We start from the raw sequence: 22,204 nt of genomic DNA on the forward strand, positions 1-22,204 counted from the left end.
CGGACGTCACAGTTTGATTCCTGGTCAGGGCACATGCTGGGTTGTGAGCTCGATCCCCAGTGCATGGCATGCGTGAGGCAGCCAATCAATGATCCCCTCACGTCGTTGATGTTTCTATCTCTCTCTCTCCCTCTCCCTTCCTCTCTGAAGTCATTAAAAATATATTAAATATATATATATAAATAATAATATTGTAATAACTATGTAGGGTTCCATAGTTATTTTTCCATGGGTACTGGAAATATTGGTGGGAACACTTCATAAAGTATCTGATTGTCTAACCTGACCACTATGCTGTACACCTGAAACCAATACAAATGATACTGAATGTAAACTGTAATTGGAAATAAATGATTTTAGTGAAGTACTGATACCAGCAAAATGTGGATGAATCATTATGCAGAGAGAGAAGTTCTACACAACAGAGTACACATTGAGAAATTCCAAATAAATAAATAAAACCTGGTGTGCATATAAAGACTCAGAGGTTATAAATGGAAACAGAACTTCATTATTCTTCCCCTAAAGAGAGTACCATAGCAATCGGTATTTCTAACCTATGATTTATTTCTTACAAATATCAAATATAACAGCTTTCCAACGAGTACTTTTTAATGTTTTTATGAAATGAAAGCACATAAAATGTGCTTTATATATGCTCTTTTCAAAACTGATTAGAAAACAGCCCTTTACCCAGAAATTGTGAATTCTAAATATGGGTTTACTAAGAAAACTAGAAAGGAAGGCCCTTGAAAGACTAAAGACATTTACAAAATTATATGAGATTTATATATATGTATGCGTGTGTGTACATTTTATTTACATATTTATGTTACATAAGTGCATTTTTTTTCTGGCTTACGTATTTGTAACAAAATTATACACCACTTCCCTTCGCAAACAGAGGGCCAAAGCAGTCTCTGGACCAACTCAGATAAGCGGCACCCCCACCTTGTGAAGGTTGCCTGAGCTGGTGACTTAATTAGTGAGGAAAGCACTGTCCTGTCACAGACGGCGCTCCAGCTAAGCCCGTGGTCCTCAATGAAATGAACTTGTTGGTTTCAGCTCAATGCTTCAGGGAAGGGGGGTGAGAGGAATCGCCTAATTCATTATGTGCCATGATTGGCACCTTTGAGCTACACAAACTAAATTTAGATTACTCAATTCTGTTTCCTTAATCAGAAAAATAGAGCAAGTGGGGTTGATGTTCAATGCAAGAGAAACAGTGGCTGTGTGAGGCAAGCAAATGATTACTCGGAGAAATCTGATCGATTGTCCCCACAATTGTTTTATAGCAAAGAGGCCACCTGACCAGGCCAATGTGTTACACATTTTTACTCCTCCCTTAACCCTACAGAGCCTTATGCCCACTAATGGTGATGGGCTTTTTGGTGCATCTGCACATATTTGAGAACCTACTATGAGCAATGCAATGTCAGGGCTATAAAAAAGCAAAAGTAAACCAGACTGTCAAGTAGTTCATTCATTTATGAAACAAATACAGTGTGTGTGGAGATCCTACCTATATCAGGCACATAGTAAGCACTGAGCCTACAGCCATGAATTAGACTTTCTTTCTTTCTTTTTTTTTTAAATTCATTTCAGAGAGTAAGGAGAGGGAGAGAGATCGAAACATCAATGATGAGAGAGTGTCGAGTAAGACTCCCTCCACGTTCTGCGTGGAGTAGGGTTCGGTATCTGAAAGAGAAGCCGCACAACAAATGAGAGAAAAAGACACGAGATAATTTTGCAATATTGGGGGACCAGGCAGGAAAGTCCCGAAGGACTTCCCCCATGCTCTGGCCGCTCCAACCTATTATTTGGTCTAGGGTAGCCCTAGGGTAAGGAGGTTTGTCTGGGGTAGCCCTAGGGTAAGGAGGTTTCAATGACACACAGATTAGGTCATAACATCACCCTTAGGCAATTTACATGATTAAAGGTAGGGAGGTTTCTTCAGCTATCATTATCTAGATTAACTGGGTAGTACCTAGATTAACTGGGTGGTACACAGCCCTGACCTTTGCTAGGGCTTTCAAATGTTACTAGCTTTTGGGGGTCTCTGTCTATACTCAGCTAGTGAAGATGGTAAATTGTTTCCGGCAAGAGAGAATCACTGATTGGCTGCCTCCTGCACACCCTACACTGGAAATCCAGCCTGAAACCCAGGCATGTGCCCTTGACCAGGAATTGAACTGTGACCTCCTGGTTCATAGGTCGACACTCAACCACTGAGCCACACCGGCTGGGCTGAATTAGATTCTCATGACACTTACATTCTAGAAGGTCAGGCAGACAATAAACAAAAGCTATACAATATAATATCAGGTATGGCTAAGGAACCACAAATAAAAATAAATGAGGCCAAGGAGTGGAGAGAGGCAGGAACTGCTAGTTTTGGTGGCATAGTAGGACGTGGCCTCTGCAAAGGTGGGATTTGAGCAGGACCTGTGGGGAGTGAGGGAGGCTCTCTGTGGAAGGGCTCTGCAAGCAAAGGAACCACTAAGTGTAGATATGCATTTGAAACTTGAATTAGTTTCCTAGGGCTGCTGGAATAACGTACCGAAAACCAGGGGGCTTAAAACAACAGAAATTATAGTCTTCCAGTTGTGAAGTCCGAAATCAAGGTATCAACAGGGCCATGCCCCTCTAAAATCTGTCGTTTTTTATACTGTTTTGTTTTTACCTGAGTGTTTTATTTTTATTTATTTATTTTTAAATATATTTTTGATTTCAGAGAGGAAGAGAGAGAAATATGATGAGAGAGAATAATCGATTGGCTGCCTCCTGCATGCCCCCAAACCAGAATCAAGCCAGCAACCTGGGCATGTGCCCCTGATTGGACTTGAACCTGAGACCCTTCAGTCCACAGGCCAACGCTCTATCCACTGAGCCAACCCAGCTAGAGCTTTACCCGAGTGTTTTATGTTGCAGGAGGAACAGGTACAGCTATCCAACAGGAAGTTTGAGGGGTTATTATCTATACAAAACTGACCATGCGTTCATTCTTTTACAAAACAATTTCCAGAGAAGTCATCACTCCCCTCACTAATTGTCCTTCCCAATTGCTAATAATTGCACTTTCCCCCTTTTTGCTTCTGTCCACTCCCTTTTGCGTTGTCTTCAAATACAGAGTAAAGACCTTTGGGTAAAGACAGGGATTCCAAAACATGAATATAACTTCACTCCCTCCCCCAGACCCGACAAAAATATAAAAATATAAAAATGTTGTTGTTGTTGTCAGTGGTGTTTTCAACCCCAAACTTAAAAGAATTGGGGCGCGGGGTGAGAGGGGAAGGGAACCATAGCAACATAATTTTGGAAGCTTTTAACGAGTTGGTTAAACAGTTCATGATTTAGCAGACACAAGAAAACTGAGTGCTAAGCTGGCCATCCTAAGACAAGAACTATCCAGATTTACATGATAGATTAGCACATGGTTCGTGGTTGGCAGCACCAGACACCTCTGGAAGTGGGGATGAGAGAGGAGATGCTAGAATGAGATGGATTGAAATCCTGTTACAGAAGTAGTCAGATTGCCTAGGTTTCCTCACTGCAGTGGGCGACTGCCCCCACCTACCCAGCAGCAGCCTGGAAGTTTGCTTCCTGGAGAGGAAACAGGGCTCTGGACTGAAGATACCAGGCACAGCTCACAGCAGAGAACCACTGAAAAGAACGAAGGTGCGGGGACCCAGCCCTCTTCTCCTTTTCCCCACAGGAACTGGGAAGAGTCTGGAACCCGACCAGCCCAAGGAGACCTAAGGACATTGATATCGGGTGGGGCCTCCCTGACGAAATGGCCCAGGCAGCTCACTGGAAAGAGGTACACATCTCTTACCCACACACTTTGAGCACTTTCATCTCCTATTTGGTATTCTCAGCAGATAACCAAGCACCACCTGACATTAGAAGAAATCCTCTAATAAGCAGAACAGAGACCCAAACAAACAGGAAAAAACAACATGGAGAAAACTGAGATGTGACCATGGCTGCAGGACACTGCAGAGGGAAAGTGACTTCTTACCTCATCTAACCCCACGGCTCTCCCTCAGTATTTATAATTCTCAATTAATTTACACAATTAAAATTTAGGATAATTGAATCTTACCCCTCCACCTAAATTGTGATCAAATGAATTGCCTACTTGAATCCAATCATTCACATTCTTACAAGTATTTTTTATTTAACGGTATAGGCCAAATACACTGCAAATGCCACATTTCCTTCTGTCATTTCACTTACTGCAGAACAGGATACAATTTAATGTGTTCAAAAATAATGCACACAAAAAATTATAAAAAGATGTAGCTAGGACCTACATCTAATTTTTAAAAATCGTTCTTTTTCATTACCGCAAATATTAGCAATACCTACTAAATTTAGTAATATCTAACTTGGTATCATAAAATTATACACACATGAAAAATCCTATATAATAAAAGGCCAGCCACCATAAGCGCAATGACCGGAATGACCAGAGACCAGAAAAACCATGGCTACTCACTGGGCTGGCCCTGCCCCCAGCAAGCGGTTAGGGGTGATCAGGCAGGCAGGCAGAGTGGTTAGGGGTGATCAAGCAGGCAGGCCAGAGGTTAGGGGCGATCAGGTAGGCAGATGGCCCCTCGCAGAGCTGGCCCCGCCCCCCAGCAAAGAAAGAGGGAGGCCCAGGCCACTGGCAGTGACTCTATGGCAGGTGTGCAGCTGGCCAGCAATCGCCCAACAGAGGGAGGCCCAGGCCTGCCAAGCCATTGCACCCCACACCTGCCGCCTGCAGAGGAAGGCCACCAGTGGTAGAGGAGGGGGGGGAAGCAGCGCTGCACAGAAGGAATGCAATGGTAGTGGCGGGGGTGGGGTCAGCTGCCTGCAGCCGGGGGAAGGAAAGCCCCAATAGGCCCTGATCTCAGCAGGCCTAGGGACCCTACCTAAGGGGTCCTGGATTGTGAGAGGGTGCAGGCCGGGCTGAGGGACCCCCTCGAGTGCACGAATTTTCATGCATCGGGCCTCTACTAAAAGATAAAAAAAATGCAAACACATGAACTAATGTGAGACAGAAATGTTCAGCTTTAAAAAAATTAAGCCAACAAAGAGTTTTTATGTGTGTCCATTTATTGATTGCTGAGAATACATGACATGCATTTTGGGGGAGAAATTAACCAAATCTGAAACAAAGCCATTCAAAAAGCCTGCTGAGTTAATAAGGGAGTACAGATGAGATATGGGGATGACTCAGTCATTTAACAGTTGTAAGATTCTATGTGCAAATTCTTTGGGAACTTATTCTTAGTTATTTAGGAACTACCAGGAAAGAGGGAAGACCAGTCTCCCTTTAATTTAAATTAATGCTAGGAAGGATGCTGTTCACTGAAGCACTGAAAAAAAAATTTTGCTCTTCAAATTAAGACAGTTCCATTTTTACAAGTTCTTCCATATCAATCCGTATGCCTCAGAATTACAAGCAGCTACACGGATTTAGAAAAGAGTAATAATGATGCAAGAGGCTATTCATTTGATTCCAGCATCTATTGTTAAATTATACTCTGTTCTAATACTAGCAAATTTTTACACCATAGTGTCAATCTTCCCAAGATGTTTAACCCATTGATACAATAAAATGATACAAATTAAAGAATTTCAGTTATAATTAAAAAGACAAAAATTTTAGGTAACTGGAATGTCTTAGACCATAATTAAAAACTGTTTAATTATATATATGGTATACAGGTGCAAAGATTATAACCTATAATTACATAAAATGCTGAAATATATTCATAATAGCAGAATTACATGCCACGTATTTCTCAATTTTGTAATGGATATTTTTTCTTAAAATGGCAACATCAATGTCACTTTACTGTATGTTCCAGTGTTTTGGATTGCTTTCTGTGGTAGCAGGAAAACAAAAACAAAAGGGGAAAACAGAACCAGACATATCCCCATAGAATAAAAAAGGGAAGATCTTGGCTTTTTGTTCTTTTGGACGAGGCAGTCTGTTGCTCTCAGGAACCATGTGCTGTCCTTCGTGCTTCAGGAGGCACCGGTTACGGCTTGCAGCGCTGGACAAAGCGAGGGTATAAGCATACATCTCGGATGTGATACCTATTCAGAATCCAGGTCAAGAATCGTTCCAAGCCCAAGCCATAGCCTCCATGTGGGCAGGTGCCATATTTTCTCTGTTTAAAAAAGAGAGAGGAATATGCTTAATTTACAGTTTTTCATAAAATAGTTAAAATTTTCTACTGTGAAATGAGTTAGCTTATTGTGGTTAAGAATTCAACCCTTAATCTAAATACCTTCATGGAACACATGTGAAGAAATAATTCGGTATGGAAAATAAAACAGGGATTAAGTGCTACCTTGGAAAGAAGAGATTTCAAACTTTAAAACCAAGTCAATGTCTTTGGCTATAAGAGGAAAATGAAAGATAGCACTAGATGTTGGTCAGATCCAATGACAAATGTTTAAAAGCTCAGTAGTGATGAGCAAGGCCAGCAGTTAAATAGGGTTTCAAATGAAGTTAACGTGTTATTAGCCAAAACCAAAACTAGCAATATTCACATGACATAATCATGAAACTGAATAAAGCTCTTTAAATCCTAAAGTTCCATCCTGAATCATCACCTTTTAAATTTCAATTTATACAAAACTACTACAATAAAAAAATGTAAAGAGTATTTAAAAAATTGTTTCTACCTGATCTGTGTACCAGTAATAGGGTGTGGGGTCAATTCCTTCCCTTTTATAACCTGCCAGCATTTCTTCACTATCCCAGATACGCATGGAGCCTCCCACAATCTCGCCAACATTGGGCATCAACACGTCGACCTTTAACAACAAGTAAATCAAATGCAGTTACGACAGGCTATCAGTCATGACACTGCTCTACAGTTTAAATGAAAATCACAATTAAGCCCTAGCAGGTTTGGCTCAGTGAATGAAGTGTTGGCCTGTGGGCTGAAGGGTCCTGGGTTCGATTCTGGTCAAGGGTACATGCCTGGTTGCGGGCTTGATCCCCAGTAAAGGGTGTGCAGGAGGCAACTGATCAATGATTCTCTCTCGTCATTGATGTTCTATCTCTCTCTTCCTCTCTGAAATCAATAAAAATATATTAAGAAAAAAAAAATCACAATTAAGCTTCTATAGCAGGGGTGGGCAACCTTTTTGTGAGTGTGTGCCAAAACCAGCAAAATCTCTGACTCAAAATTCTTCTGCGTGCCAACCCTAATTTTTTGAGAACATGTTATGCCTACTTGATATCTCTTAAGGTGTACGTATGTGAAGAAACTTGAAGAAATAATAAAATTCATTTGAGCGACAAAAACACAGTATATGATGATGAAAAATACATTTATTTTTTAATGTATACATGTTATGTAAAATTATTTATCTGAAAAATAAAAAAGTCGATATTAAGAAAAAAATTGTAAATGGAAGAAGAGAGGGTTTCGCATGGCGGCAAAAGTTACTGGCGCGCCATGTTTGGCACACGTGCCAGGGGCTGCCCACCCCTGTCCTATAACTAAAGGAGTACTATGATCATGCAAAATGCAAATATTCAAATTCTGTAATTTAACAAAGTAAATTTATTAGAGGACAAAAAAAACTTCTTAAAAAATGTCATTCTAGATTTATAATGAAATATTTGCCATGAGCTGTATATTATCCTAATAACAGTCTCCACCCCCTTAAAAAGCAAAATTATTAATACTGTTCAAATCACAACTGACAGATTCAGTGAGGCGGGAATCCTCAGGACAGCGCTGCATATAGAAGGACTTGATCTCCACAGGAAATCGACACAGCAGGATGGGCTCATTAATGGTGTCCGTCATCAGTCTCTCAGGAGCTTCAGGGATATCCTGAGGTTGAACAAGACTTTATTAACATTTACAGCTCTAAATGCAACAAGACAGAAGCAGCTCTTTCACCTAGTAGCTACCCTTCCTCTTCTTAATGCAACACAGGAAGAATACATACCTACCATCACCCAGATACACAGGGTAAGGGACAATTTCTTTAAAAAACAAATAAATATATTTTAAAAACCCAGTTATTAAATAAACTATAAAATGATCTGCATCCTTCTACAATATATCTCATGTGCCATGCTGCTTGAAGAATGAACCCCCCCAAAAACAAGCAAAAAACCCCCACCCAAGTCATTATCACTGTGACTAGATATTGCTCATTTTGTCAATGGCTAGTTTTATCTAGCTCTGAAACAGACATGGTCCATTTAGTCCCATAAGACACATGATAATCAGTGAATGTTCCAGAATATCGATATACACACAGTGTATGTTATTAATAACAACAATCTTTTGCCTGGCTGGAGAGGCTCAGTGGTTGAGCGTTAACCTATGAACCAGAGGTCACATTCGATTCCCGGTCAGGGCACCTGCCCAGGTTGTGGGCTTGATCCCCAGTGTGGGGCGTGCAGGAGGCAGCCAATCAATGATTCTCTCTCATCATTGATATTCTAATCATCTCTCTCCCTCTCCCTTCCTCTCTGAAATCAATGAAAACAAACAAAAACAATAATAATCTTTAAACTCTCCTAGTATCTGCACTTCTTTCCTATAATAATAAATCTGTGTACCTTCAATGATAGTAAGACACCGTCATAAGACAAATAGCCAATGTCAAATTTTAAGTGTAACCGCAACTGGAATAGTTAGGCAAGATTTGTTAGATGATGATGAATCCGTTTCTCTCTCAAACATCCTTCAGTAAACCACACATAAATTCCACTGAAAACTCCTGTCCCAATAAAAAATCAAGAAAGAACTGGACAAGACGCACTGATTTGTTTAGTGTAGGAACTGAAGTGGAGCTTAGCAATCACCTGGCCCACCCGTTTCCAAGCTCTAGTCCCTCGAGCCCTGTGCCCTCTAAAGTACAGAGAGATGGGAGGTGAGTGGGAGAGCTCTGGTTTCTCAGCTTTTAGCTACTTTGCACCCTAGAGTTCTGCATAAGATTTAATTGAAGGAAAAGGAGTCTTTTCCAAAAGTCTTTAGAATGTTTATCTACTGTAGCACCCTCATGTGTATGGGTGTAGAGTAAGGACTGGCCTGTCCTTAGCACTTCCTGTGCCAGGGACCCTCTAGGCCAGCGGTTCTCAACCTGTCGGTCGTGACCCCTTTGGGGGTCAAACGATCTTTTCACAGGGGTCGCCTAAGACCATCGGAAAACACATATGTAATTACATACTGTTTCTGTGATTAATCACTATGCTTTAATTATGTTCAATTTGTAACAATGAAATTGGGGGTCACCACAACATGAGGAACTGTATTAAAGGGTTGCGGCATTAGGAAGGTTGAGAACCACTGCTCTAGGCATTTTGCTCACTGAGTCTTCACGACTTTGCAAAGTGGATGTTACCTCCACATCAGAGATAAGGAACCAGGGAGCAGGGTCACTGGCCTTCGGTTGGTTATACAGCAGTGAGGACAGAGGTGGGAGCTAAGCCCACCTGGGAAGCCTTCTTACTCCAAAACTTGTCTTCTTTCCACTCAATCACACTGCTTTGCTAACAGTTCTAAAGTCTTCAGTACAAAATTCTATTACACATCATCAATTGAATTCATGAAACATTAAGAGTAATTTACATAGGTCAAGTCTACTGTTTGTCCTCTCTATAAATTCCTTCTAAAAATAAACAAACCTCTAGCTAGCAGTAGTTACATTTCCTCTATAGAACAGTTGGATTTTCAAATATTATGCAAGGAATGGTTAAATGCACAGGAAAGAGGGCTTAGAACCATGTTAACAATTTATACCCTCACCCAGGCAGCTCAGTTGGTTAGAGCACTATCCTGATATGCCAAAGTTGTGGGTTCAATCCCCAATCAGGGCACATACAAGAATCAACCAATGAATTCATAAATAAGTGGAAAAACAAATCGATGTCTCTATCGCTCTCTCAAATCAATAAATAAAAAATTTAACAAACAAATAATTTACACCCCAAGCTGATACCCACTCAGTTTACCGGGGGCCCCAGGCCACCTTCCTTATCAAGGCTTCTCTTGGTTTTGCATTTTAACCTGCGGCTATTTTCTTCTTTGAATCCCCTCCACATGAAGGAGTTTTGATTTACTGTTTTGAGGGGAGGGGATCCTTTTTGCAAAGCCAGATACTTTCTCCAGACAAACAAAACAAATATATATACACTAGAGACCCAGTGCCCGAAATTCGTGCGGGGGGGGGGGGGGGGGGGGGCGCGCGGGGTGGTGGTGGTGTCCCCTCAGCCCAGCCTGCATCTTCTCCAATCCGGGACCCCTCGGGTGGTGTCCAACTGCCGGGTTAGGCCTAACCCAGCAGTAGGACATCCTTCTCATAATCTGGGACCACTGGCTCCTAAGTGCTTACCTGCCTGCCTGATCGCCTCTAACACCCCCCCCCCCCGCCCCCCCCGCAAGCCTGATCACCCCTAACCACCTCTGCCTGCCTGATGGCCCCTAATTGCCCCTCCACCGGCCTGGTCGCCACTCCAACTGCCTCCCCCTGCTGGCCTGGTAGCCGCCAACTGCCCCCGCTGCTGGCCCGGTCACCCCATGCAGCCTGCTGTTCAGTCATTTGGTCATCCATCACTAACCCTCCTGTCAGCCTGGTCACCCAATGCAGCCTGCCGTTTGGTTGTTACTGTGACGGCGTCCTGGACAACTTGCATATTCCTCTATTATTAGTATAGATGCTAACATTTTGCAGTAAATTTAGAGTCTACAACTTTCTAAGGCATCCTGCCAGCCTAGAGAATTACAACCAAGCCCATGACTGATCATGGAAGAAGAGAAGAAGGCAACAGATGAGGTGTGAAGGCTAAAAACTTGCTAATATTTATTGAACGCTACAGAAAGGCACTGTTCTAAGGCTTACTCTACATCTATTAAGTCAATGAATCATCAGCCAGCCCGGAAGGTTCAGTTACCATTGATTTGATGGCAAGCAGATGCCTCCGGCATCACTGGTTAATTAAGCAGAAGTAGCAATCCACTTAAGCACAATGCCGCCTTTGAAACAATGATTAGAAAGGAATACAAACCTCTCCAAACTCATAGAAAGTTCCATCTTCTTTCTTTATATTGTGTTCTTTGAGCCACACAATAGCATCTGAATAGTTCATCCGTTTGAAAGGCCGTTTGGGGGGCTTGAAGTTCTATAGAAGGAAAAAGACAGTGTATAGAAAGAAACCATTAACACTAAAATTCCCATTTTAAGAAAAACTACTTAGTATCATTGTAAAATATTATTTCAGACTAAAAATCAATGTGGACATTCCTAAAAAGAAAAACATATGAACTTCCTCCTAAGTTAAAATGTTATTAAATTATTGGCAATTATTTTTTTAATGCATGAATATAAAAACACTTTAATTTTAAATGCTTCCACTTTTTTTTTTTAAAATATATTTTATTGATTTTTTTACAGAGAGGAAGGGAGAGAGATAGAGAGCTAGAAACATCGATCAGCTGCCTCCTGCACATCTCCTACTGGGGATGTGCCCGCAACCCAGGTACATGCCCTTGACCGGAATCGAACCTGGGACCCTTGAGTCCGCAGGCCGACGCTCTATCCACTGAGCCAAACCGGTTTCGGCTAAATGCTTCCACTTTTAAAGTACTCTCTGAAAGGGATGTCAAAAAAGCATTAGATAAAAGAGGTTTCAAATGTTCTGCAGGGCTCTGATTGAGGGGGCAATGAGTGGAACTGACTACTGGTGATTACATAACTGGAATCTTTGTGGTAATACACATGAGAGTATAAACTAACTCTAGCAAACTCATTATTCCCTGAAACCATTGGTGTGAAGTTACATATTGCTGTTATTTCCAAAGGTATTCCACAAGAAAGGCACAGATGATCTTATCTCTTCTTTGTGTATGTACCTGTATGTTTGAGGCTCTTTGCACATTCTTGGTTAGTTACCTTTTGAAGTAGTGTGGAGAAATGGCAATTATTAGCCATTTACTTCAAAGCTCGCCAACCCATTTAATCTATAAATACTGAGGGTGAAAACAACATTGCCTTCCAGAAAAGAAATCATAATTTTGTATTTCCATAAAACACTAGACCTACCGGATTGAGGTCATACACTATGCTTGCTGCGGGTGATTTCAAGACTCTATCTACCACGTCACAAACCAAGTCCTCCAACCGGTTCAGGAGCTCCTCAAAGGTCAGGAAAGGGCACTCTGCCTCCACGTGAGTGTATCTGAAGAACGAGACACTAGCTCAGAGCTGCTCTTCATTTCTACTAAGTTTCTCTCATACAAGGATTTTAACATTGGGAAACTGTCCAGAAAAGTAAAATTCCATCCTTGCTAACTCTGCAAATTAGTTTTAGCACACACCTACCTTTCCCCTTTAAATAATTAATTTTTGTTTATTCCTTAACACATAAAGGATCAAGGCCAAGTAAAAGGAAGGCCTTAGCTAGCTATGGCCTAAGAGGCAAAACTTTTTACACAGTTTTAATTAATTTATTCAACTGCTCTTCATATATCCTCTTAACATACCAACACATTTACATAGGCATCCTTTGACTACATAAAAATTGCTTTTCTAAACAATTATTTTTAAAATAAAAAGACAATTCATACTCAGCCAGGTGCCTTCTTGTTCTGGATTGTTCTGCCCTGTATGACTGTGCAATACAAAAAACATCCCCCAGAGCTGGAATGCAGGTCTCCAGGTACAACTGAGAGGACTGAGTCAAAAATGCCTCTTCTCCAAAATAGTCAAGCTTGAAGAGTGTAGCACCACCTTCCACTTGAGTTTGCACTAATGTTGGAGGAGTAACCTGTTCAAACGGAAAGGAGTAAAGGAAGCCCACTGTGAGCACCTCTATTCAAGTTGAAGAATGGCCAAAGGTATCATTTGCAAGAGATGAGTGCACACTTACTTCACAGTACCCCCTATCAAAGAAGTGATCTCTAAAGCACCTGGTGACCACGGAGCGCGCTTTCAGGATTTTGGACATGTTTTCTCCTCGGATCATCATGTGTCTGTTGTTGAGCTGGACGTCAACGTCAGATTCTTCGTTGATCAAGTTGTCAGCTCCTCCAGCAGGGGCCAAGCCAATCAGTTCCCAGAAGTCGCAATTCAGCTCATGGCCCCCAGGAGCCTACATTTTTTTAAAAAAGGAGGGGAGGAATGAAAGGTAAGGAGAATGAAACAAAAAATTTACAGTAGTAGTAAAGATTTTAATTTATGTCAAAATGTAATAGATTCTAATGATCTTTCTGACACCACATTGCTCGAACCTGCCAGGTCCCATGACATGTGGGTTAGAATCTTCTGCTTAGTCCTGCACACAGATATGCTTATCATTCAAGGATCTAACCTGTACCCTAGAAATTACTCAAACAACCTCCCTGCTCGCCACAACTTCCCCAAAGAGATAAGGAAGGTATGTAAAAAAAAACCCAAAAAACGGTTTATAAAAAAATTTACAGAAATCTTGTGAGTGGGACCAAGACAACTGAAGTTTGCCGAACAAAAGCAAAGACTTTTCACCACCCCCTTGGGCCCTTCCTGGCATCCAGACGTCTGCAGTCATCAACCACCTCTTGACTTTAAACCCTCCTGTTTTTCCCTGTCCCCTGACATAAGATGACTGAATTCTGTACTTTCTCAAGATGGTTCTTTACGACGCTAGACTGCCTTCTCCTCTGCTTACTGGCTTCCGAATAAAGTTGCTTTCCTTACTCCAATTCCTTGTCACTCGACTTACTGGTTGTCCTGCAGCGAGTACTTTGAGTTTTTACTTGATTACAAAATTTTTGGTAAGCTATTTCTAAAAATCTCATCATTATTAGCCTACCCTTCTAACAGACCCAATAATTCAATTTTATATTGATATATTTAATATTCCTTTTGGAGTTAATTCACATACAAGTTTTTGAAAAATTAGAAAGCACAAAGTAAAAAATAAAACTATAATCCCACAACTTGAAGTAACTACTAACTACTATTAACATTTTGGTATATCTTTCTAGCCTTTACCAATAATTGAAAGTAACACAATACTCACATTGAAAAGCTCTTTAAATGCAAAGATTTTACTACAAGCTGTTTCTCCTTGGAACATATATATAATAAAAGTTCAAATTCTCCCTGATAATTCCATTAAAAACAATTCATTTTAGAAGCCACAGATTATGGAATACATAATTTTCTTCGTGCCAAACATTGGACAGCAAGTAGCATCACAACAATCACTCCATTTCCCAATCACATTAATTCCAAGGAAAATCCAGGGAACTTGGATCAGATATTCACTCTAAATACGGGTTTTTCTTTTACATGAGCTCTGACTCTCTTTAATCAATATTTCTAGTCTAGTAAGTAGACTCTAGGGGCTCCCTCTGGTGGTTAGTATGTCACCTTTGTTTTCTTTCCCAACCAAGGAATATAACCACAGTAGTAGCTACTTGAGCAATAATTACTAACAAGTAACTGTAACTGGTACAGGTTATGTGCCTGTTGGCTAGGGAGCAAACATCTTTCTGCATATCAGTTATATTTAACTTTTTTAAGAGGTTCTCAAATTCTATCCAAAAATTTTCGATTTAGATTATTGTTCTTTCCTGAAATTTCTTGGATTAAGTTTTTATTTCCACCTAGCTGAAAAGTTATTCACACACCCACAGCAAAGTGGCTATATTATGGTCCATGAGGATTATTCAGGAATTCTACAAGGTTGGATATCCCTGAGTTTGTTACATCTTCTGAGCTGTACAGTGGGATTTCACAGGAAAAGGAAAAGGCATACTAAATTTAGCAACTGCATCATATTTGTGTGTTTATATGCCAAATACCAAAAGTACGAATTGCAATACAAGCAAACAGCTATTCACCCAGTGAGAAAGTCAATCCACTCACCTGTTTGCCCTTTGGGGTAAGATTTAGCATTCCGTACACTGCAACACTACTCTCAGTGGACAAGACTACTCCATTGTAACACTGACACTATAAAAAGATCAAATTCAAACTTAGTTATTCACATTTACATTAAAATATTCTAACATATAGAAAACAAAGGGGATTATTTACAAATTATCTGGTCCAAAACTAGTAAAATAAGATGGCCATCAATTTTTAATATTAATAAAGAATAGCTACTTTTATAAAAGATTTATCTCTATATAAATATACACATTTATGTAAATAAATACTTTACATACATACATAGGTATAAATGACATTAGCCCACATCTCTTAAAACATTTGAAAAATTCATTTTTATTTGAAATTCAGACTGTTAAAATAATACAGAGTCAATATGAGCTATGATCACCAATACTTGTTAAAATCATTAGAAGAAAAGTGATGGGGAACTTTGTAATGGAGGGAGGGACCAGACTACCAACACCTGAGCCCACAATTCATAAAAAAAACAAACACACAAAAACATAAAAACAAAAAACCAACCAGACATTATGTGTTTCACAATATGCAATTGAAAGAGCTTTGCCCATGAAATAGTGGTGCCAAATATCTATATATCTATATACATTATACACACACACACACACACACACACATACATATATAAAAATTATATAGATAGCTACATATGATTAGACTTAACATCCAGCGTATGCAATTGACCAAATCCAGAGAAATTCCACAGGACAAACAACCAGTTTTTCCCCAACAAATAAATGTTTTCCATAATAACAGTTAAAATTCCAAAAACTAACAATAAAGGAAGCTACTGAAAAAAATCGAAATTTTAACCACAAGTAAGAAAAAATATTTACCAAATCATCTGACAAGACACACTGAAGATACCCTGTACCATCCCGCAACACCAGAAACATTAAGTTCTTTCCTGAAAGTGAGAAAGAGAAATGTATTGAAAATTCAGACCTCCCAGGGGCTGCCCTTCCTCTGAAGTGTCCCTGGTTATATCACTACTCAGTATTTGTAAAGCACGTTATCTTCTTAATTGTACTTTCAAATCCCATGTGATCCTCATGACCCACGCAACCAAGGGAAAGCAGACAGTAAGCAACATGAGATGAGGGATTAGGCCTATTAGCTGCTGAAGCCCCAGCAATGCCTAATGGACTGTGCACTAGGTGCGAGGTGCAGAAACACCGTGGTAAAGAATCATTTTTTCTTATTTACATCTCGCCCTTTTTAAACGAACCTTCACCCGAGGATATGTTTTTAGAGAAAAAGAGAAAAACATCAATGTGAGAACACTGATCGGTTGCCTTCCCTACACGCTCAGACTAGGGGTCAAACTTGCAACCCAGGTATGTGTCGATCAGGAATCAACCCACAACCTTTTGGTTTTCAGGACGACGGTCAACCAACTGAGCCACCCAGCCAGGGCAAATGGCCCATTTCTTTTTACGAAGGATTTGATAACCACTTACAATAAAATACGTGTAATGAAGTTATAAAAAGAGAAAGAGAAAACAAAATATCAGTAGAAGCAGAATGCAAATATACTAATCATAAGTGTCACGAGTTCTACCATCAGTAAGTTTCAGATTTGGCTCTCCACTTCCTGCTTTTCATTAAAAAACTAAGTTCAACTACACAAATATTTATTGGACACCTTCTGATCACTGTGATTGCTTATAGTTAAAGAGCATTTAAATTTTTTAAAAACTTTTAATAGTCATATTGAATAAGAACAAATTTAGGCTATAAGTCACTATCTCCTTTAAAAAACTAGCATCCAAAAATCAAAATATTTCCAAGTAAATGTTTTTACATTACTCTTCATCTAAGACCAGGGATATTTAAAAATAAAAGAGAGAAAAGGAAAGCTACGCCATTTACCTTGCCTTCGCAGCCTATGGACCCAGCCAAACACTTTAACTCTTTGGCCTCTATATCCTTCTAATGCATGAATCTTCACCTGTCAAATTAAAATAAATAACATTTTACTAACCGTGTCATTTTTATCACATATCAGTTTTTCACTAATATTAGATGGATGACAGTAAAGCGTTAAAATTTCAAAAATGGTGCAAAACCACAGATTAGTAACTTTACTGCAGGTTAGAACCAGAAAACTTCACCATACTGCGTGGTTAAAAAAAATCCCTTTCTCTTAGTGCAAAACCAACTGTGAGAAACACCCAGAATTTCAGCTATGGCTACAGAAAATCAGCGAGTACATGAATTCACAAGAGCAATAACCCAAATCCACACAGAGCCCTGTCCCTGACCTCACAGTCCCTCCAGACATTCTGGGAGGTAGAAGTTAACAAAGGCTAGCTAGCTTTCTGTTTGGGGGATGAAGGAGAATAGAGAGGTGAGTAAAGGGGGTGGTGAATACAGCCAAGAAAACAGCTTCCTCACTAAGAAAACAGGGAAAATATGGCAGTTCATCAGCAATCAGAACTGTCTGAAATCTACGCATGCCCACTCAGAGGCCAGCATCCTGTTCTAGAAAGAACAGAGAAGGAATCCAATTTCATAAAATCACAAAACTTTGTATTTAAAAAATCCTGTCTGACTGGCATGGATCAGTGGCTGAACATCAACCTATGAACCAGGAGGTCACAGTTCGATTCCTGGTCAGGGCACATGCCCAGGTTGTGGGCTCGATTCCCAGTGTAGGACTTGCAGGAGTCAGCCGATTAATAATTCTCTCTCATCATTGATGTTTCTCTCTCTCTCTCTCCCTTCCTCTCTAAAATCAATAAAAATATTTTTTAAAAAAGAAAATGAACCCCAAAGCACCACCAGCCGCAAAACTGTAAAACATTACTTCTCTCTATCCCTTCTTGTACAAGGAAAGGAAAGACTGACAATGCAAAGGAACAAAGCTCGCGGCAGGGCCCTCAGACACACAAACAACAGTTTGCCGTGTTTGTGACAATACACGTCACACTTACACATTTTGGCTCTGGAAGACTTGGATCGTTTTCAATGGTAATCTTCTTTGCTTCTTCCAGGTTCTTTTCTCTTCTCAAATTGTCTTCTGCCTAATTTTAATGATAAAGCAATTTGTTAACACAGTTCCTAGTGTTCTAACTTTTCAAATGTTCTCAGTTGTGAATTCATTGCTCACCTCTTTCTTTTCCCGGGATTCACTCTTCATTTGTTCCCTATGCCACATTTTCCTAATGTTCTTCATCTGTGATTTAGAAATAACATCCCACCGCTAGAGAGAAAACAGATATTTAGTTTTTCAAGACCTCTATGTTCTGATGAATACTCAGAAAATAAAATTCTGCAAAGGTTTTCGTTCACCCTACCTCATTTTCTTTTTGTGAGTCTACGTAAATGGTAGGAAATGGTTCTTTTCCCACTGTCATCAAAGCCTTGGATGAGGAGAGAGAAAAAGAAAATATCCTTAACATTGTACAATATTTGAGATAAAAATAACACGGTAATTATGAGGCAACTTCAACCATCTAGAACAGTGATGGCGAACCTTTTGAGCTCGGCGTGTCAGCATTTTGAAAAACCCTAACTTAACTCTGGTGCCGTGTCACATATAGAAATTTTTTGACATTTGCAACCATAGTAAAACAAAGACTTATATTTTTGACATTTATTTTATATATTTAAATGCCATTTAACAAAGAAAAAATCAACCAAAAAAATGAGTTCGTGTGTCACCTCTGACACGCGTGTCATAGGTTCGCCATCACTGGTCTAGAACATAATCAAGAGCCAAGAAGAGACCCCAAGAGTTGAAAGTCAATATTGATAGATTGACTGGTTCAAGTCCTAAGAACATTTTTTTTTTAGCTCTCAGGTCCTTTTGCAACAATTCTAGCAAGTTCAGTGACATAATATAGAGTTTCCCAGCCACAAGTAGAGTAGAAGCAACAGATTTTAAGTGGTGCAGGGGCCAGAGGGAGTTATGCTGACAACAGAGGAGATAGATGATAGCAAAAGCCAGTTACAGATCACATCTAAATGATTAATCCTGGCTAAGGAACAGATAAGCCAATTCTGAAACTCTAGCAACAAAATAATGGCTAAGAACATAAAGGGCTATGTTTCATTTAATTTTAAAAATTACTCTTATGTAGAATACCTTTCACTAATACTGGAACACATCAGCTTTGAGGTTATTGAATACCAGAGGCCTGGTGCACAAACTCATGCACGGGTAGGGGACGGCTGGGGGGAGGGGCTGCTGACTGTTGGCCTACGGTTCAGCCCCCTAGTCGAACTCCGGGTTGAACTCCCGGTAGAGGGGACAATTTGCATATTAGCTTTTCATTATACAGGATTTTATAATTCATATTCTTCTTTTATTTTTTATTTATTTATTTTTTTAAAATATACATTTTTTAAAAATTTTTTATTGATTTTTTACAGAGAGGAAGGGAGAGAGATAGAGAGTTAGAAACATCAATGAGAGAGAAACATTGATCAGCTGCCTCCTGCACACTCCCCGCTGGGGATGTGCCCGCAACCCAGGTACATGCCCTTGAACGGAATCGAACCTGGGACCTTTCAGTCCGCAGGCTGACGCTCTATCCACTGAGCCAAACCGGTTTCGGCCATATTCTTTTTTCACAAAAATAGTTGAAAGTATGTAAACGATAAATGTTTTATCAACTACTTCAAATTTCTCCCAAGTTGTTAAGTCAACCAAGAAATAATTGTAAGGAATTACTCTCTCCAATCATAAGATCTAAGGCTTACAAAAAGCTTTCTAAAAGTGTAGTTTCCAAACCTAAAAAACACCTTTCCTCCTGTTTTAACAGCAGTTCCAACTCAATGATCGGTACAGAGGAGGGGGAAACCTGGACCTTGTAAAAAACACCCAAGAACTCATGTTTTTAACCATCAGACTTTGTAGGGATGTTTGCAAATCATTAGGAATTCACTTAATACCTGACACTCTCTACGGATCACTCCTTTTGTATCACTGAAATTGAAGGAGCTAAACTGTAATTCCCCAAATCAGCATGGCATGTTTTTGCTAACAGGGACATTCTGCAAACATTCACCTAAACAGTGTTGTCAGTTTGGGGAGCTCAAGTCACCCCAACAGCCCAGAAATGAGAGAAATATTTCCCCCTAAGAGTTAAAAAGTAAGAACTATGTACGACGCACCAAAGCATAACTAGAGAGAATGCTCCCAGGAGAGGAACACTTGATCATGACCTAAGTAAGTGTTGCAACACAGCTAACACAAAGGGAGATTGGCCAGGTATGACACAGAACAAAGGGTCAGGGCAGAGCTTTTCTTCCTGCTGCCCAAGGAGGGAGCTTCAACATTTCGTTACCTGGCAGGTGCAGACATTGCGGTTCAACAGGCAAACCCATGGCTACCTAAGGAGGGATCTCTCGACCCGCACCTTAACCTGAAGCTGAATATTATTTCAACAAGAACTGAAAAAACTGGCCATCTGACTCACTGGAGAGACACATTCCAAGATGCAATGCCACATAAGGAAAAAAGAAGACATCTTTAAAATGTTCAAATAAGCTTAGACTTAGATCTGCTAAAGCTACATTTCTATACACCATCTTTACTTCCCCTTTTCTAAAAACTCTCTTCAAATCCCAGTGCTTGAAATAGATTACTGACAAGTCACGTAATAATTGACCTAAGTCACTCAAACACGCAAAGCCGCTCTGCTAGGAGAGGAGACACTACCTTCAGACCGGTTTTGAAAGGCTTCTCCTTGGTTCCGTCACCTGTCGCATCATTTCCCTCTCGATCGGAGACGTAGAGCTCTGCTGTTTGACAAAGTGAGAATGAGTTACATATTTGGACAATAATTATCAGTCATCTCATGCTGCAACTACCCCATCCATTCTTTATTTCTGTGAACAGAACAGGCAGCTGAGTTACTATAGTGAAAAACCGCCACAGCCCCAAAGAAGACGTATCGCAATTCCTTTCCCAGGCCCCCGTGCCCATGACATCCACCTCATAAAAACATCGGGGTTGCACAGGTAGCTTTTCAAAATGAACTTTGATCCCGTGAGTAACCTGTGCGCCTGCTCCATCTCCCCGGGTTCCCAGTCATGAGGACGGGCTTTGAAGTGGGCCAGACCAGCCTGGGATCCTGGCATGCTGCACCTTCACTCCCCAGGCCCATGCCCTTGACTGTAAAACAGGGGAAACAACGCCCGCCTTGCAGGCTGCACTGAGGACGAAATCAAGGCACACGGACAAGTCCGGTCCCCCAGAGTCGGCGCCCAGATGTCAGATAGATTCCAGTTCCTTCTGGTCTCTCAGGGAACCCGAAGCTCTGCGGTGAAACACGGTGCAGAGGCCTCGCGGCCAGGAAGTCTGACGGGGAAGCAGGGCTGCTTTTCCCTTTGCTGCCGCTCCGTATGGAGGGCCGGGAAGCCTCAGCACAAACGGGGGCTGTGAAAGACGGTTCGAATTCCAAAGGCCTTCCTGGCGGTCACTTGGAAGAGTGACGTCGATGAGGAGTCCCCTGAGCTCCGACAGTGCCTCCCTCGGCCGCATCACGGGATGTTCGGGGGGCAGGGCGGGAGCGGCCGCCACACCCGGCCGGGGGCCCCGAGGGCTGGGGGGAGGCCGGGGCGAGCCCAGCAGCCCGGCCGGGCGGGCCCAGGCCCTGCACACCCTCCTGCGATCGTCTCCGTCTGAAGGGTGGGGGCACGCCCACTCTGCGCCAGGCCGTCTGCTAGTGCTAGTCATCGGCCTGAGCGAGGTTCCCGCCCCGGGCAGAGGCAACGCGCCCCTACACACCCGGGGGTCCCCGAGCCGCACTCACCTAGTACCATCCCTGCGGTCGCCCGGGTCACCTCCAAGGACATCACCTCCCAACACGCCGCCGCCTTGTCACCGCAACGTGCACCGGCGGCTTCCTCGACTCCAACGTTGCATCATATAACGTCGTGCCTAGGTCGCCTCAATGAGTCACCCGAGCATCGCGGCGCCATTGGTTACAGGAGCTTAGGCGACAAGGGCAAGTGTGGCTGCGGCCGCCATCTTTGGGCCGGGCAGAGGCAACTTCCGGTCCGCCCGGCGCCCCGCCCCCTGACTCGCCCCGCCCCGCGTACTTCGACGTCCGGGGCGGGACTCCTGGACCATCGGACTCGCCCGGGGCAGCGTGTCGCTCCCTTCCGTCTCCTCCTCCTTACTTTCTGCTTTCTCCGCGAATTTTACAATTCTGCCCCCAGCGGTGGGCTCCAGGGCCCTCAGGGAAACAGGATTCCGGCCCATATCCCCAGAGGTGGGCCTGCTTGTGGAATTAGTGTCTTTGTGACCAGAACTCCTGTGGTT

General features: G+C 41.6%; 1 protein-coding gene across 3 annotated transcripts; it reads right to left on the reverse strand.

Moving 5' to 3' along the window:
• Window positions 1-5,082: 5,082 nt before the first annotated feature.
• Window positions 5,083-21,869, reverse strand: NARS1 (asparaginyl-tRNA synthetase 1). Of its 3 annotated transcripts, none has more exons than XM_059706190.1 (15): window positions 21,693-21,867; window positions 20,597-20,676; window positions 18,228-18,293; window positions 18,041-18,133; window positions 17,865-17,954; window positions 16,801-16,879; window positions 15,765-15,835; window positions 14,884-14,970; window positions 12,902-13,123; window positions 12,600-12,799; window positions 12,076-12,211; window positions 11,042-11,155; window positions 7,722-7,853; window positions 6,688-6,819; window positions 5,083-6,167 (listed from the first exon to the last, which is right to left on the reverse strand). In XM_059706190.1, exons 1-15 carry the CDS (start codon window positions 21,733-21,735, stop codon window positions 6,036-6,038), a joined length of 1,677 nt encoding a protein of 558 aa, XP_059562173.1. In that variant the 5' UTR covers window positions 21,736-21,867; the 3' UTR covers window positions 5,083-6,035. The 3 variants fall into 3 exon arrangements, with proteins under 3 accessions (XP_059562173.1, XP_059562172.1, XP_059562174.1); XM_059706189.1 differs by having other exon boundaries at window positions 20,597-20,679; window positions 21,693-21,863; XM_059706191.1 differs by lacking the exon at window positions 14,884-14,970 and having other exon boundaries at window positions 20,597-20,679; window positions 21,693-21,869.
• Window positions 21,870-22,204: the final 335 nt, after the last annotated feature.

This window comes from Myotis daubentonii, chromosome 8 (assembly GCF_963259705.1).
Source record: "Myotis daubentonii chromosome 8, mMyoDau2.1, whole genome shotgun sequence".
NCBI classification, from domain to species: Eukaryota; Metazoa; Chordata; class Mammalia; order Chiroptera; family Vespertilionidae; genus Myotis; species Myotis daubentonii.

What these genes read in the sequence shown, in the direction of transcription:
- NARS1 (XM_059706189.1), bottom strand. Translation starts at nt 21,735, where the DNA reads ATGTCCTTGGAGGTGACCCGGGCGACCGCAGGGATGGTACTAG. An exon ending in ACTCACAAAAAGAAAATGAG is followed by an intron (nt 18,134 to 18,227) that starts GTAGGGTGAACG and finishes TTTTCTCTCTAG; the next exon opens with CGGTGGGATGTTATTTCTAA. An exon ending in GTCTTCCAGAGCCAAAATGT is followed by an intron (nt 16,880 to 17,864) that starts GTAAGTGTGACG and finishes TTAATTTGACAG; the next exon opens with GTGAAGATTCATGCATTAGA.